Here is a 15572-nt window from a genome sequence, read left to right on the forward strand (position 1 = left end):
TAAGCACTACCCTTGGATGCAGAATGCAAGATTGCATACAGAAGCCGTTAGCAGCAACATCAGCAGGAGCAGCGGCAGAAGTAGCGCGGTGGAGCCAGGGCAAGGGCGAGTTGGTGGTGGACGTGCCAAACAGTTTAGCTAGTCTAGCTTTATTTTCATTTGTGTGTTAGTTAGCAAGCACACTTTTAGTTTAGAGGTGGCACGTCCTGGCGGGAAGAGCGTCTTCGGTGACGTATTTTCGGCAAGAAACGAGCTAGCTACTTTCTATTCATCAAACCATCGGATCCACCCTCTCGCCTCCTTTCACCAACACTCTTTCCTTTACTCGCCATATTCAACAGACAACCATGGGTGGATACTTGACTCCCGATCCCGCCATTGAAAAGTGGGTCCGCATGCGCGAGTCGACCGCGCCTTACTTCCGCTGGAGCGCACGTAATGTCCGTTCCGTCGCCCTCCTCGGACTCGTGATCCCTGCCGGAATCTTGTTCGTTGCTGAAAAATACGATGTAAGCTGGCCCCCAACCTGCATCTCCCGAGGCAACATCAACAATACTCATTCACGGACTGGTAGCTCAGGATAACATCAGGAGGTTTCAACTATCTTTCACGGAGCTACCGATTTGGTTTTGGAAACAAGACTATCTATCTCAGGTGGAGGCATACTTCAAAAGTTCGTCGTTGTACCATCAGGATGTCGACCGATGCAACTATCGGGAAGATAGTTTTACATGGTGCTAAAAACGATTATAGGAATTCAACGGATATTATGCAGGATGACCAGTGGCACCAATGATTGGTACAGCGGCGTAGGGGTATCTAGCTCAAGGAAAAAAGACATTGAGACATCATATATTCGACTAACACGCTTGATGTTCTTGGCTTGCCTATCTTGACATACTAGCGCCAGTTCCAATGGGCTGCTAAGGGTCCCTCACCCAAGGCCCCTGCCGAGAAGGAGGAGGATGCTTAGATGCTTTTCAGTCAGCATTTTGTTATTTCATCTCTCCGAAACCTTGTTGTTGTCCACCTACCTTCACCTCTCTTCTCTCATTCGAACAACTTCTTTTCACTTTTCATCAAGACTCTACCACAGTCTGACGATGGGACAATGGGCATGATGGGATACCTACTGATAGAACAAATAGTCATCCAATTGCTTCGCGAACGCACATACAATAAAGCTCCAGCGTCCTTTTGGCAAATAACGAGCCGCAAAAATAAAAATAAAAAAGATGTCATGAATAGTAGTTGAATTGCAGAAAGTCGTAGTTGTTCGTCTTGAGACTGTCGACTGCGATGTGAATCGGGTCCGATATGGATCATGGGCAGCATCCAATTGAGAGGACACAGCTCAAGCGACAGAAAATCTTCCTCCCCTGCGTGTGGATGGCGTTCGTGCCCTATGAAATGAAGCGAACCTTTTTTTTCTCTGGTTTCCATCATCCTTTTTCATCATCCCTCTCTCTCACTTCACCAATCAGCACTTAACATCATGGGTCTGTCTATTTCAAAGCTGCTTTCGGGCCTCTTCAGTAAGAAGGAGATGCGCATCCTGATGGTCGGATTGGATGCCGCTGGTAAAACCACCATCCTCTACAAGCTCAAGCTGGGCGAGATCGTCACGACCATCCCCACCATCGGTAAGGACCCAACTCTCATAAAAATAAAAAAAAATGCCTAGTTAGACCTGATATCGGCCCTGATGTGGAGTACACTTTCACTGCACTTTTGATGTACACTCGGCATCATCCAGCTTTCGCCTCTCATCTACTCCACCCTTCATCGCCATACGACCTTTGCGGCGTAAGACGAACACAACTTGTAATCATCTCCCTCAGTAGAGCCCCTGCGTCACTTTTACTGTGTTTATTTTTTTCATCTCGCTTTTTTTTTGTTGTGGTCATCTGGAGTGATCGGAGCTGATTCTAGGGACTTTTAGACGGCAGGAATGAAAGGTGTGATCGACTTAGGAAGTCCATCTCCTTCTTCATCCCTGCCTCTTTCTTTCGTCCTTGATCCAGTGCCTTTGGTGTATTATAGGTGCTTGGCTGGGTCACGAGATATGCCTGTTTGTGCTTTTATCTTCATGTGCCTGAATGATACGACATTCTTGCCTTGTTGCGCTGGATATGAACAAACAAACAACCAATCCTGTGTTCCCCGGTCTCTCTTACCTCGAGCTGTGTTTCTAATAACTGTTTCCATGCTCTTGTCTTAGGATTCAACGTCGAGACCGTCGAGTACAAGAACATTTCTTTCACCGTCTGGGATGTCGGCGGACAGGATAAGATCCGTCCTCTGTGGCGCCATTGTACGTGAGCAATTACCCTTTTTTGTGTCTGCTCGATTATACAGCATGGCCAATATGCTGTCTGCGATTACAATGGCAGCATATTGAGTAGCTTGAAGCTTCATGCTGTTCTATCGTACTAGTCTGCGATAAAAGAATTTGAGTTGGACCTTTGAAGCAGATGATCTTCATATATGTTCACTTTGATTAACATATATCTCTTTGATCTTTGTTCGTCCATTTAGACTTCCAAAACACCCAGGGTATCATTTTCGTTGTCGATTCAAACGATCGCGATCGTATCACTGAGGCCCGTGAGGAGCTCCAGCGCATGTTGAACGAGGACGAGCTCCGCGAGGCTCTTCTCCTTGTCTTTGCCAACAAGCAGGATCTTCCTAACGCCATGAACGCTGCTGAGATCACCGATAAACTCGGTCTTCACTCTCTTCGCCAGCGCCAGTGGTACATCCAGGCCACCTGCGCCACCTCTGGAGATGGTCTTTATGAGGGTCTTGAGTGGTTGTCGAACAACTTGAAGCGCAGAACCTAAGGAGGAGGATTACGACGATGCGATTTTTTTTATAATTCTTGACTCGCTACTATCAACACCACCGCTTTATCACAGAATCCATCCATATATAAAAAGAGTAGAGAATGAAGAAATTCAGTAGTACCTTTCTTGTGCCATGGTGTGCTCTTTAATGTGTTTCCATCGGTCAGGTGTCAGGTGATGGCTTATGCGGGCTACTAGACATCAACTGAGGATCTCGTCCATTTTGTTCTTCTTGTCCAGCAACCACCGCGAAAGTAAGTTAACACTCGACAAGACAACAAGACCAAAGCACAGGAATGAGAGACCACATGATGATAAAGCGGAACAGAGCAATAAGTGCGTATATGGATCAGGATGTTTTCGCTCCTCGAGATGATTCCTTCAGGATGCTTACTGGGTCGATCGGCAGACAATGCTTTCGACTACCTTGGGCTTTTCTTGTTAACTACCCCATATCACAGGGCAAAACCTCCCCTTCGTGTTCAACAATGCCAGCGATATGGTGAATCCAGGCGCTGTTGGACTCCTTGTGTTCCCTCGAATCTCGCGATGGTTACGGCCTGTTTTTTTTTTTTTTTTTTTTTTTTTCAATTGGAAACACTTGCCTAACCGAGAGGAGACAGAGAACCAGGAGAGTGCCATGAGGAGCTATGTGCCAAGGCTTGCGAGACCTAGGGTGTGTGTGTGTGATATGGGGTCATCTCAAGATCTCCTTGCTCGAGTGGTTTGGCGATGGTTGGCCCTCTTCGACCCGTTGTACCTGGAGAGTTTCTTTATTTTGGGGTTGCACTTGAAAACTGAGTATCCATTCTCCTAGTCAGGAGGCGTCATTGCAATGAAGCTTTTTTAACTTGATCTTATCTGATGGTCTTCCTCCACCTACATCTACATCGATGCAAATGGACCCCATTGAACTGTCTGAATGACCGGATACTAATCGTAGCATCTTGTTTCGACGTATCATCCTAGCATACAGGATCCAGTAATCCACAGCAAAAAAAAAAAAAAAAAAAGTATAAAGCGTAATAAAAAGTGTTGACAACCAGATCCCTTATTCAAAAACGGTGTTATCGGCTACCCTTCAGTGTCGAACTGGAGATCATGTATCTTAGTCTCAGAGCATAATATATATGCAAATGTCCCATGGTGCGCAATCGGCTGCGTACAGTATGTCTGGATGGGATGTTGGGCGTGGGTCCGTCCTTTTGCTCACTGCTTCTTACTTGCTCACTTGGCCCTGCCCACTTCCCCACTGACACGAGATCATGTTTAAAGTTATCGCCTCTGGTACGTTGAGTTTTTTTACACGATCACTCTTGCTCCTTTGTCATCATCCCTCATCATCTAAACAAGAAGCGCTACCGCCCTTCCTCCAGCCGATCCCTCCATTTCCTCATCTTCCCTTTCACGTCAATATGATGAATTCGGGGAACTCGATGCTGCTCCGGCTGTTCAAGTCGGAATTCTTCAACGCCTGGATCGCGGTCTCTTATTTGTTCAAATACCCAGATGCCGTTGGCATCCAGCACTATCTGTGTAATGAACTGAAGAAGTTCCCTCTCGACGAGATTGAGTTCTTTCTCCCCCAGCTTGTGTAAGAAACCAGGACGTAGAAGGTGTAATGAATACAAAGGACGCTGCTTGCTCCAGCCCTGGACGCGTTCTTAACACGCATGCCCTGTGCACCCTGTTTGCTGTTTGTTAACCCGATAGACATTTGCTGATCAGCCGGCCTTCAGAGTCCGTGGCGCTTGAGAACTTCATTCTGGACCGGTGCCAGATATCGTCGCATATGGCCATCCTGGTAAGCGAACCAATTGTTCATCCTAGGATAACGTTTTTGTGTCGCAGGAATAAAGGAACCCAGCAGCGACAGGACTTTGGTTCATCGAACCTAGAAAGTGTCAGGAACCAGAGATCTCTCTTCATCGTTCAGAGAGCAGCCATTGGGCTTCAGATTGGAAGTGACGGCACCATACTACGGACAGCACGAGGTTCATGAGGCAGAATATGGTGACCACAATTGATGCATGCATACTGATTGTTTTACACTTGATTTCTCGTGTAGACATTATGGTACCTGCAGGCTTACACGTCAGATCTCGCTGCTTCACCCAACACACCTTCGTTCAAACTGTGCAAACGCGTGTTCAACAAGTGCCAGGCAATTGTCTTTGCAACAGAGACGCCAGGAGAATATGAGGACATCTATGTTAAAAACGGCGTTCCAAAAGTTAGGGAGAATGCGTTTTCAGCCATGGTCGGCATGGGCGTCATGCTCGCAGCGTTCGGTCAGCCCCTAATGACCAAGAGTCCGGGTCAATTAGCCCTTGCTCAAGGTCGACGGCCCAGGGCGTTCAGCGTAACTGCGGATAATGCCGAGGAGAGTGCTGCAGGGGAGACGCAATCACAACAAGCCGAAACCCAGCAACAGCCGCAACAGCAACAATCTCATCATCAGCAGCAGCAGCACACCAATCAAACAGAATCGCAACAGCCCGGTCATGTCAGTCACGCGTCTCCACAAGAAAGTGGCCGGTCCACGCCAGCGGGAAGCATGACTAAGCACGATGCCGAAGGAACTACCACCCCTCGATCCGCTACAGGAGAACCGGGCTCGCCTCATGCGACCGTTGCAGGAATGAGTGTGTCGACTGTCCACAATATCCAACGGAATCACGTTGTCACGTCGCCATCACTGGAAGACCTTCGAGGAGGCCAAGCTTTCAAGCTGCGACGCGACCGTTACGCCAGCCCGCGATACAGTCACGATACCGCTCCATCGTCGCCTATCAGCCTACGGTTCTCGGATCGGGACTCAATGGATGGACGATCTTCAGCTGCCTCTCTGGAGTTGGCAAGGCGCTCATATTTCCACTCAGAGATGCAGTTCCTGTTGGCCCTGGTCGATATTGCGACCAGGCTCGTGATTGTACCCAAACCAGCACGTTTGAGTGCACTCCGTGCTGAGCTCACATTGCTAAACCACAACTTGCCAGCCGAGATCTGTGTGCCGCTTTGGTGCAAGGCCACAGTTGAGCATCCTTCGCACCACCGCGTTGTGCGTATACCACCTCAAGATGCCGTCGTCTTGAATTCTGCAGATCGCGTAAGTTCAGATTCATTGCGTTACTCGCTATATCGCAGAACGCTGTCTTATTTTTGAACACGGCTTCGTTTGGTTTCTAACGTTTAACTTTATAATTGCATAGGTGCCTTATTTACTTCAAGTTGAAGTTCTCGAAACGGATATGAGCGTTGAAGAGATTCGGGCGCAACGCAGGGACCTTCATGAGTCTGAGGACGGCAGCCACCATGGGCATGAATACCATACAAAGGAGGTGCAGATGAACGAGGATGGAACCATTCAACTCGAGCACGCAATTGCCTCGCATGAAAACAGCGAACAGAATGACTATGATACCGACGAGACACTGTCAGCAAAAGCAGACGACTCTATTTCACCCAACGGTGTCGAGAATGGAGGCCGTTCGGTTGATGGGGCGCCTCGACCACCTGTAGGCTCACTGGCCGATCTAACAATTTCACCCCCAGGATCGCCCTCACCGGCTAGCCCTGTCGTTTCCGTGGATCTCACTGGACGGATGAAGAGCCCCGCACCACTCTCACCTTCTGCAGGAGGCTCCTTTCGACCACCAACTCAATCTCGCTCAAATGAGGCATACCTTCAGACGGTTTTGAAGCGTCGGGCATCCAACAGCGCGGATGATTTTGCAGAGAAGATGAGGACGGCAGCTGTGATGCTAGCCCAGCTGAGCCAACAACAAGCTGCTCAGCAGGTAGGCGCAGGCGCAAGTAGTAACTCGAGAACGAGTGCACAATCGCGCTCGAGCATCAAGGCAAAGGCGACATCAGTCGAAGATATTCGGGCCAAGATCATAAAGGAGATGATGGCCTTGGAGGAGCAGAGAATGCAGAGAATGAAGGACGAGGGTGTAAGCAGTGGAATTGGAGGTGGCGGCGGCGAAGGTGCTGGAAGCGAGATGCTGGAGGACGAGCGCAAGATCATGGCCAACGTTACCACTGATGATCCAAGTGGTAGGAACACGCACTATTGCCCTGTTTCCACACTCGCATGGCATATAATGTCGAACACTGAAAACTGACCCGTCTCTTATACTTTTTTTTTTTTTTTTTTTTTTTTTGGTATGAAATAGCTGCTGTATTCTCTGAAGACTGGGATACCAAGATGAGCCGTATCAGAGAGAATTCACCCTATGGTCATTTGCCGTCCTGGCAGCTGCTCTCTGTGATTGTGAAGCAAGGTGCGGACCTGAGGCAAGAGCAGCTGGCCTGCCAATTGATCCGTGAAATGGGATGGATCTGGGAGCGTGCCAAGATCGATGTTTGGATCACTTAGTAAGACTTTGAATTCTATTGACTGGCGACAATGGCTTATCAGGATTGTGTTAGCTGACATTGCTAATGTACCGCTTACTTTCTCTGCTCTACAGTATGCGTATCCTTGTTACTTCAGATAACTCTGGCTTGATCGAGACCGTTCGCAACACCATCTCGATCCACTCTATCAAGAAGGATGCTTATGCTCGTCGATTGAACGAAGTCGGAGTCGTCTTTACCCTCTACGACTACTTCCAGCAGGTAATATGACATGGACGCTGTATTCTGCGGTGGAGTTGATCGTGTCTGTAGACACTCCTTGCTGATATGTTCGCGCTATGAATCTTTAGAAATTCGGCGATCCAGCAAGCGAAAAGTATATTAAGGCGCAGGACAACTTTATGCGGTCCTTGGCTGCCTATTCTGTAATCACATATGTTCTTCAGATCCGCGACCGGCACAACGGCAACATCCTGCTGGATACAGAGGGCCACATCATCCACATTGATTTTGGATTCATGCTGTCGAACTCTCCGGGCTCTGTTGGATTCGAGCTTGCGCCGTTCAAGCTGCCGCAGGAATATCTGGATGTGCTTGGAGGAGTTAACAGCGAGAAGTTTGCAGAGTTCAAGCAGCTTTTGAAGAAGGCCTTCATGGCGGTGCGAAAACATACCGAAAACATTGTGCTGTTGATCGACATGATGTCCAAGGACTCAAAGCTGCCGTGTTTCCAGTACGGTGACAACGCAGCGCAGGCTGTTCGGGATCGGTTAGCGCTCAATTTGACAGAGGTCCAGGCGGAGGAGTTTGTGGAGAAGCTGATTATGAGCAGCTGCTGCAACGTCTTTACGCGACTTTATGATACCTTCCAATACTACTCGAACGGAATCCTGTAAAGGAGATAGACTTTGAAAGGGAGGTGGTTTAGCAAGCCAGGTCAAAGCAAATATAATAGATACAGCATTAATAACAAAGGGGAAGGAATAACCTCGCGCACGAGATGATATACCATTGACACGCGTCTGTCAGGTAGGCGTAGACGCATTTTCTCGCGCATGGACGTCCAACTGTCACGAAGACACGTACGCGCGAACGCGCTATATACGCAGAAACATTTTTCTTTTGAGACACGCCACGCTCATGCCGAGCCCAGGTGGTCCAGCGGCAAAAAAAGGCATGGGTTCCCATCCGACACATTCACCTACGCTCATCGTCCACCCAGCTGTCTTCCCTTCTCTCCCATCGCTCGATTCTTACCATCCACACACATACCGCCCACATCGCACACTCTGGGGATGACCGACGCAGGCCACCACATCTACACGGCTGTGTACTCGGGCGTGCCCGTTTATGAGCTTATGTGTCGCGGCATCGCCGTAATGCGACGCAAGCACGACTCGTATCTGAATGCCACTCAGATTCTCAAGGTTGCAGGCATCGAAAAGGGAAAGCGCACAAAAATACTCGAACGCGAGGTCTTGTCCGGCGAGCATGAGAAAGTCCAGGGAGGCTATGGCAAATACCAAGGAACCTGGTGAGAATTCAATTGTTGCTACAAACTAGGTCTTTGATGGTATCAATGACAGAACCACTGACGTACTGCCTTGTGGCATGGAACAGGGTTCCGTTTCAACGCGGAAAGAACTTGGCGAAGCAATACAAAGTGGAGCCGTATCTGCGCACGCTCTTCGAGTACGAGATCCCAGCAGGAGAATCTGATACGGTTACGCCTACGAAGGAGATGGTTCAGGCGGCCATCAAGGCCAGGGATGGACCCAAACCCAAGAAACTGTCTGGTTCGCCTAGGATGAGTCCGGCAATGAAGCGAGGCCGAAGCAGCTCAGCCATGCCCAATGCGTCAGGCTCACAATCTTTCCACCACGCCTCTTCCATGACACCATCTCCACTCCACCCGTCCTTCAACGCATCTTCGCCCTCGATCCCACCTTCACCCCAATGGCACACGGAACACCCGCCCAGGAAGAGAATAAGGACTAATAACTCACCGCCACCGCTACATGAATTCGACGACGACGGTCCATCCCGACCGCACTTGAGCCATTTCCCGTCCTTGGATCATCATCATCGTGGTCAGCACTCATATCATCCACGCTCGTCGCACCCTGATCACCGCGATCCATATGATGAAAGAGATTATGGTCATGGACGTGGACCCGGATATCACCCAGATCAACAGCTAGAGGAACCACCGTTGGAGGGGACCGAGAAGTACAGGACAATCCTCATGAGCATCTTCTTGAACGACGACCAGGAACAGATCCCAGATCTATTGACAAACCCGATACCGCCGCCTGATCTGGACATCAACCTTGTAATCGATGACCAGGGCCATACGGCTTTGCATTGGGCGGCAGCGCTGGCGAGGATATCGGTATTGGACTTGCTGGTGCAGAAGCAGGCGGATATTCGACGGGTCAACTATAATGGCGAGTCGGCACTGGTGCGAGCGGTGCTGGTGACCAACAACTTTGACAAGCAATCGTTCCCGCATGTGCTGAGTCTACTTCATTCGGCGGTTCCTTTGGTGGATCGGAAGAACCGGACGTTGCTCCACCATATTGCTGTCACCGCAGGAATCCGTGGGCGAGAAACGAGCTCCCGGTATTATATGGAATGTTTGTTTGAGTGGATCGCACGACATGGAGGCGATTTCGCATCGATTGTGGATGTACAGGATAAGAATGGAGACACGGCGCTGACGATTGCGGCGAGGGTTGGGGATCGGTACCTGGCAAAGATGTTGATGGACGTTGGAGCGAATCGTGAGATTGAGAACAAGGTCGGTCTGAAGGCTGAAGACTTTGGTCTGGACGATTTCCTGGTACGTGGTCTGCAATGATCCCATGTGCCGATGCTGAGACTTCTGAAGCTAAGTATCTGTTGCTGACATTTTTTTTTCCTACTAGGCTGGTTCATCAGGAGCTCCTCCTCCGTCACGTCCTGTCAAGCCAGCATCCAATGTCGAGTCGGCTCAATCGAAGCCTTTTGCACACAGGGGCAAAGATCTGATGAATGGTAGGTGCTCTCTGCCACGCTGTTGTTCTGTTATTCATGATGACTATAAAAGGCACCATTAAACTGACCGCTGGTGTGCCTATTTCCTTGTATGTGCCATTTCAGTTGTTCAAAAGATGGTGGATGAGCTCGATCTGGAGTTCTCGCACGAGATTATGGCACGACAAGGACAGCTTCAGGATACACAAGCCTTGCTTCGCCACGCAACCAGCGAGCTTTCAGACACCCGGCGGATAATCAAACTATGCCGCAACAAAGTATTACGGCTTGTGGAGGCGCAGCACAAGATTAAGAACCTGGAGCAGTCTCTGGAGGAAGAATCACAAAAGACACGGAGTCAGAAGGGCTATTCTGGAGCACTGCGGCAAAAGGACAGTACTAATGACGACATTGATCGACTGTTCTATGTTGCTCCCCGACCGCCATTATATGTTGTCGAGAGCACCAATGGTATGGGTGGTACCGATGGTGTGGAGGACGGATCAAATGATATGGAGAGGGAGAGAGAGATGCAGCTACGGAAGGAGGTGTTGTTGTTGCGGTCACGTATTCTTGCGTACGAGCAGAATGAGAAGGAGTTGGCGCAGGAACTGGTTGAGATTACAGGCCAGTCGATGGATAAGGAGCTGCAGTGCCGGAAGGTAATTTCAGTCTGCTGCAATATCCCGCTGGACAAGGTCGATGAAATGCTGGTGCCCTTGACGTTGGCGGTAGAGAGCGACGGAGCTAGTCTGGACTTGTCGCGGGTAGCAGGGTTCATGAGCAAGGTAAAGCAGCAGGACGCTATCGCAGCGACAGGAGCAGGTTCAGGGACGAATACAGCAGTAAGGACAAGGGCAGGAGCTGGAGCTGGGATGGCTGTAGGGGCAGGAATAGGCGGGCCGCGGACATCGTCTCCTCCTCCTACGGCATTGTAAATATTATCGACAGGAACGCTTTTTTTTTTTTTCTTTTGTAGACAATCAATCTTGGTAATTTATTTTCATCGACATCACAACTAATAAACACGATCATATCCTCTCACGTCGACTCGCATCATATCATATATTGTTATACGAAAAAGAATCATGCCTCTGGGAGTTTGACAAGAGCAGCAGGGAGCCAACGGAGCGGTAGTTCTCAGCCGAGTAAAACTTTAAGGTTTGTGATCAAGGGAATGCCAACCTAAACTACCGCCCTACACATCACACCCCATCTGAAAGGTCTTCGCCTTCATCATCATCATCGTCTTCCTCTTCCTCTTCGTCCTCGATCTCATCCTCATCCTTATCCTCATCCTCATCTCCTTTCTCATTCCGGTTTTCTCCTTCTTCCTGTCTCTTGTCACCCTTTACAGAAGATCCTCTCATATTTTCCAGCACCGGATCTCGTTATGCCAAACTACTATTACAAGGGCCAGTTCTGGCCACCAGATGACAAGTATCATCGCCAGGGCGTTGTCCAGACCATCAAGCGAATAATGCTGTCACGGAGAGGTGTACGTATCCATTGAGCCTGTCTTTTTTGCCATGCTAGCTGCTCGGCGGAGCAGTGGAAGGGGACCGAAAAAAATGCGAGTGTTCATAGTGAAAGATCTGATAATCATTCTGCGCATGCAAATAGATGATATACATCATCGGTGGAGTCTTATTCGCATGGTTCTATACCCTGATCCGCCTCACGTTTTTCAATCCTTCGCCCTATGGTAACACGCCAATGCGCATTGGGTTTGTCTCTACGACGCGGTATTGCAAGATTGTTTATTAACCAAGTCCGTTTATTTATTTCACAGATCTGGAGTCAGACCTGGAGAGGAGACTAGCGGGCGCAAGGACTCACAAATCCTCTTTACACGCAGGGATAAACAAAAACCCAACTCGCTATACCCCCATCCTCGCCAGCCCGGTCGCGCCTCTCGAATCCCAGCTCTCCTGGCCGCCCAGCATCGACAAGATGCTGTGTCGCCCAAAGATCTATGTCTACCCAGATCCACCCGCAATTCAGGAGGTCTACGCCAAAGTACCGCCCGTCCATACCCCCTATATCTCTGAACGCATTCTGTTGGAACAACTCCGGGACCCGGAATCAAGTGTATACAAGAACTATGTGACGACGGATCCAGAAGAAGCTGATTTTTTTTACATCCCATTCCTGGGAGCCCGGTACCTGAATCACTGCTGGTTTATTCTGGGCCAGAAGGGCAGCGATTGCGACGTCGATGAGAAGTATGTGCTACCGATGATGCGGCATGTGCAGCAGGAACTGCCGTATTGGAACCGGACCTGGGGACAGGACCATCTGATGGCGCATCCGATGGATCGGTCGTCACAATACTATCAGCAAAGGGATATCTTCGAGAACGCGACCTACTTGACGACGATCGGAGATCTGCGTCCGATCGGGGCTTCGGCCGTGGGCTACAGGCGGTATAAGAATATCGTGATTCCCTCAGCAACGACACTTCTGGACCTGGTCAGAGTCGATCCGATGCAGTACCTCACCAGCGCTGGACATCCACGTAACAAACATCGGGACGTCTTTCTGTTGTTCGGCGGACGCTACAGTGATGTCCAACCGGATGATGTCTATTCTGCAGGGGTCCGGTCTTTGCTTCTGAACGGGTTTGATCGGCAGCCGGATTACGTGATCGGGCCCGGATGGGAGACCGAAAAGTATATGAAGCTGCTTTCGAGAGCTCGCTTTGGACTCGCCCCTATGGGTCATACGCTCGACACGACAAGAATCTGGGAGTATTTGGCATTCGGAGTAGTACCTGTGATCATCGCGGACGGAATCGTCGAGCCTTATGAGGACGATGTGGACTGGAGCAGTTTCAGTATCCGTATCCGGCGCAATGATGCTCACCGGATGGACGCGATTCTGAGAGCGATTCCTGAGAGGGAGTATCAGCAGAAGCGAGAGAGGGTCTGGAATTATGGACGGAGGGTCCTGTTGACGAGAGATTCTTGGCACCTGATCGTGAGAGACCTTTGCAGAAGAGGCGCTCTGGAGGGCAAGAGGACCATCAGCAGGAACAACCATGTTGAGCTGACACCATCTTACATGTCCATCCTGCCATAAGCGTCCTCACCTTCCTTCTCTCTATACTTACCATGCGTCCTTTTTTTTTTTTTTTTTTTTTTTTGTAAAAAAAAATATTTTATTTGCAAACAATAATGCTCATTCTCTATGTTGGCATGTTCGCGAAATGGTTATGCGAGGTCTTTGACTTGTGTCAATTGCACCTCCAGGCACGGTCTATGATCCTTCAGTTTCTGAAGTAGCTTTGTCGACATGCTATATCCTCCCTTAAACACCAACTGATGCAATGAAGGCAAAGGTGTCTTCTCTCTTCTCGACTGTTCCTCAACAACCAAGGTATCTTGATTCATCGCACCCAACAGCCAATCGACCTCCGGTTGACCCAGGGGCTGTCCAAGACCAGTTAGCTCAAGGACTTGCAGCTTCTCCAAATGACCCAGTCGTGAGAAACCCTTAGCAAGATCCAGCGGCAGATGGATATCACGCATGTCCAGCACCGAAAGCTGCGTGAGCTGCTCGATCTGGCGGTAGACTTGAGTAAGGATCAAGTGCTGACGATATTCTTGAACCGAGGAGAACGAATTGTCTTCATCTCGATGGAAGTGGTCTGCAAGCGATGACATTGGCGTTGTGTTGATGTTGTTGACCGAGGCTGAGAGTTGATTTGAGTTCATGGGGGTATCATCCAACTCGGGCCCGCCATAGACCAAGTATTCGAGCTGGGGCTCATAGAATACAGACGAGGCATCTCCCTGAATTCCCGTCTCCGTCTCAGTCTCCGTGTCTGTAGTCACCGCGCTCGGGTTCACTTCCATCACTGGGGCTGGAGCTCCTCCTGTGAGTCCATGTTCGATTAGGTCCATATGTCGACCGTTCAGCGAGAATCGCAGCTCTTGAAGACCCAAACACTTCCAAAGGTTCTGAAAGAATACTCTGATGGTGATCCGATGGCAGTACAGGAACGAGACCGCCCGAAGTTGGCGGCATTGTCTCAACAAGGTTTGTAAGCCCAGATTCGAAATCGCGGCACAGCAGTTGAGAACGAGGCTTTTTAGACTCTTATTCTGGGAGGCTAAAACTTGAAGGGCTGCATCCTCCACGCGTGTTGACATCAGGTTCACATGCTGGAGGTTCCTGGAGCATTCAAAGAGTGCCTGGAACCCTGTGGACTGGATCTGGTTGCAGTTTGCGAAATTAATAGTCGTCAACTCTGTCATCCCAACTACTGGTGCCTTTGACAGATATAGCCTGCTGTTGGTAAAGCTATAGTTGGGGTGGTGGTGCAGACTGGCCGAGGACGAAGAGGAAGACGAAGAGGACGTAGCGATCTGTTCGCACCATTGGATCAACCCCTCGTGAGTGAGACCCTTATTACCCGAGACAATCAACACGCGGATCTGAGGGCAGGTCCTGGTGATACTGACGAGAGCCGAATCCGTCATCTGGCTCGAGTCCGCCATGTTGAGTTCGACAATTCGCCTGGACCCCTGAAAGGACGGCTCAAAGAACTCGTTTTCTTCGGACTGTGAGCCCTGGAGGCGTGAGATCGAGAGCCGCTCGAGTTTTTGGAGATAGACCAGGGATGCGAGTAGATCGGCGTCCATCCAAGTGGCGTCGAGGTCAAGAAGGTTTGGCATGCCGCGCAGCAACGCCATGATCCTAGAACACCAGTGATTCTATAATTTAAAATTACAGAAAAAAAATAAAAAAATAAGGTTGGTGTAGAAATGAGTACACTTTTCTTCTCCAGTGATGCTATGCATCGTGGGGTATGAGACCATCGAACGTACCACTTCTCGAGCAGCGGCCAGTTTCCGACAATGGTGCCCATTCCGCCGAACACCCAGCTCCAGGCTATCGATCTTAAATCCCCGCCAGGCAAGGGTGATCTCGCGGTAGAGCAGCGGCAGACTGATGGCAGACCAGGTCCTGTTAATCCTTGTGGCCACAGCCAGCGAGGGTGCGTCGAGATAGGCGCAGACGATGGAGATGATCTCCGGTAGAAGTACAGGGGATGTAGGGGCAGTGAAAAGAGGCATCATTGGGAAAGAGCGGAAGGAGTGTGAGTGTGAGCGGGAGCTGAGCGTTGAGGTCGAACAAAAGTTGGCGGCGTTCATAATCGGACAGGCCACGGAGGAGTTAGCCTGGTGTTCCCAAGCGGGCGAGGGCAGGACTGTTGCTTGTGTCTGCATAGCTGTCTTTGAGCGCAAGTGGGAGACGGGCAACGAGGGTGAACGAGGATTGGATTGGAGGGTAAGGAGTAACGGTGAGGAAAAGTAGTGGGAAGAGAGGAGGGGATACGTGAGA

The 15572-nt window shown here is 49.8% G+C and overlaps 7 protein-coding genes across 7 annotated transcripts; 5 read left to right on the forward strand and 2 right to left on the reverse strand.

Moving 5' to 3' along the window:
* The first annotated feature begins 18 nt into the window (after positions 1 to 18).
* Positions 19 to 1213, forward strand: BC939DRAFT_440958 (uncharacterized protein). Its single transcript, XM_051554152.1, has 2 exons — positions 19 to 509; positions 905 to 1213. Exons 1-2 carry the CDS (start codon positions 348 to 350, stop codon positions 971 to 973), a joined length of 231 nt encoding a protein of 76 aa, XP_051415590.1. The 5' UTR covers positions 19 to 347; the 3' UTR covers positions 974 to 1213.
* Positions 1214 to 1442: 229 nt separating this feature from the next.
* BC939DRAFT_440961 (ADP-ribosylation factor family-domain-containing protein) lies at positions 1443 to 3074 on the forward strand. The gene is made up of 3 exons (XM_051554153.1): positions 1443 to 1643; positions 2222 to 2314; positions 2539 to 3074. Exons 1-3 carry the CDS (start codon positions 1496 to 1498, stop codon positions 2841 to 2843), a joined length of 546 nt encoding a protein of 181 aa, XP_051415591.1. The 5' UTR covers positions 1443 to 1495; the 3' UTR covers positions 2844 to 3074.
* A 1085-nt stretch (positions 3075 to 4159) lies between these two features.
* On the forward strand, positions 4160 to 8188 carry BC939DRAFT_440965 (kinase-like domain-containing protein). Its single transcript, XM_051554154.1, has 7 exons — positions 4160 to 4440; positions 4560 to 4650; positions 4915 to 5955; positions 6059 to 6905; positions 7025 to 7226; positions 7322 to 7469; positions 7559 to 8188. Exons 1-7 carry the CDS (start codon positions 4262 to 4264, stop codon positions 8102 to 8104), a joined length of 3054 nt encoding a protein of 1017 aa, XP_051415592.1. The 5' UTR covers positions 4160 to 4261; the 3' UTR covers positions 8105 to 8188.
* A 194-nt stretch (positions 8189 to 8382) lies between these two features.
* On the forward strand, positions 8383 to 11227 carry BC939DRAFT_420304 (uncharacterized protein). The gene is made up of 4 exons (XM_051553073.1): positions 8383 to 8742; positions 8829 to 10050; positions 10136 to 10244; positions 10350 to 11227. The coding sequence occupies exons 1-4, from the start codon at positions 8504 to 8506 to the stop codon at positions 11159 to 11161; spliced, it is 2382 nt and encodes a 793-aa protein (XP_051415593.1). The 5' UTR covers positions 8383 to 8503; the 3' UTR covers positions 11162 to 11227.
* A 9-nt stretch (positions 11228 to 11236) lies between these two features.
* Positions 11237 to 13344, forward strand: BC939DRAFT_440968 (exostosin family-domain-containing protein). The gene is made up of 4 exons (XM_051554155.1): positions 11237 to 11384; positions 11581 to 11721; positions 11847 to 11928; positions 12016 to 13344. The coding sequence occupies exons 2-4, from the start codon at positions 11617 to 11619 to the stop codon at positions 13302 to 13304; spliced, it is 1476 nt and encodes a 491-aa protein (XP_051415594.1). The 5' UTR covers positions 11237 to 11384; positions 11581 to 11616; the 3' UTR covers positions 13305 to 13344.
* Positions 13345 to 13361: 17 nt separating this feature from the next.
* BC939DRAFT_10086 (uncharacterized protein) lies at positions 13362 to 14981 on the reverse strand. The gene has a single exon (XM_051549838.1). It carries the CDS (start codon positions 14918 to 14920, stop codon positions 13436 to 13438), a length of 1485 nt encoding a protein of 494 aa, XP_051415595.1. The 5' UTR covers positions 14921 to 14981; the 3' UTR covers positions 13362 to 13435.
* BC939DRAFT_440973 (uncharacterized protein) lies at positions 14920 to 15571 on the reverse strand. The gene has a single exon (XM_051554156.1). It carries the CDS (start codon positions 15455 to 15457, stop codon positions 14942 to 14944), a length of 516 nt encoding a protein of 171 aa, XP_051415596.1. The 5' UTR covers positions 15458 to 15571; the 3' UTR covers positions 14920 to 14941.
* Between the last annotated feature and the right edge of the window lies 1 nt (position 15572).

This window comes from Gamsiella multidivaricata, assembly GCF_025024155.1.
Source record: "Gamsiella multidivaricata strain RSA 2152 chromosome Unknown BC939scaffold_10, whole genome shotgun sequence".
NCBI classification, from domain to species: domain Eukaryota; kingdom Fungi; phylum Mortierellomycota; class Mortierellomycetes; order Mortierellales; family Mortierellaceae; genus Gamsiella; species Gamsiella multidivaricata.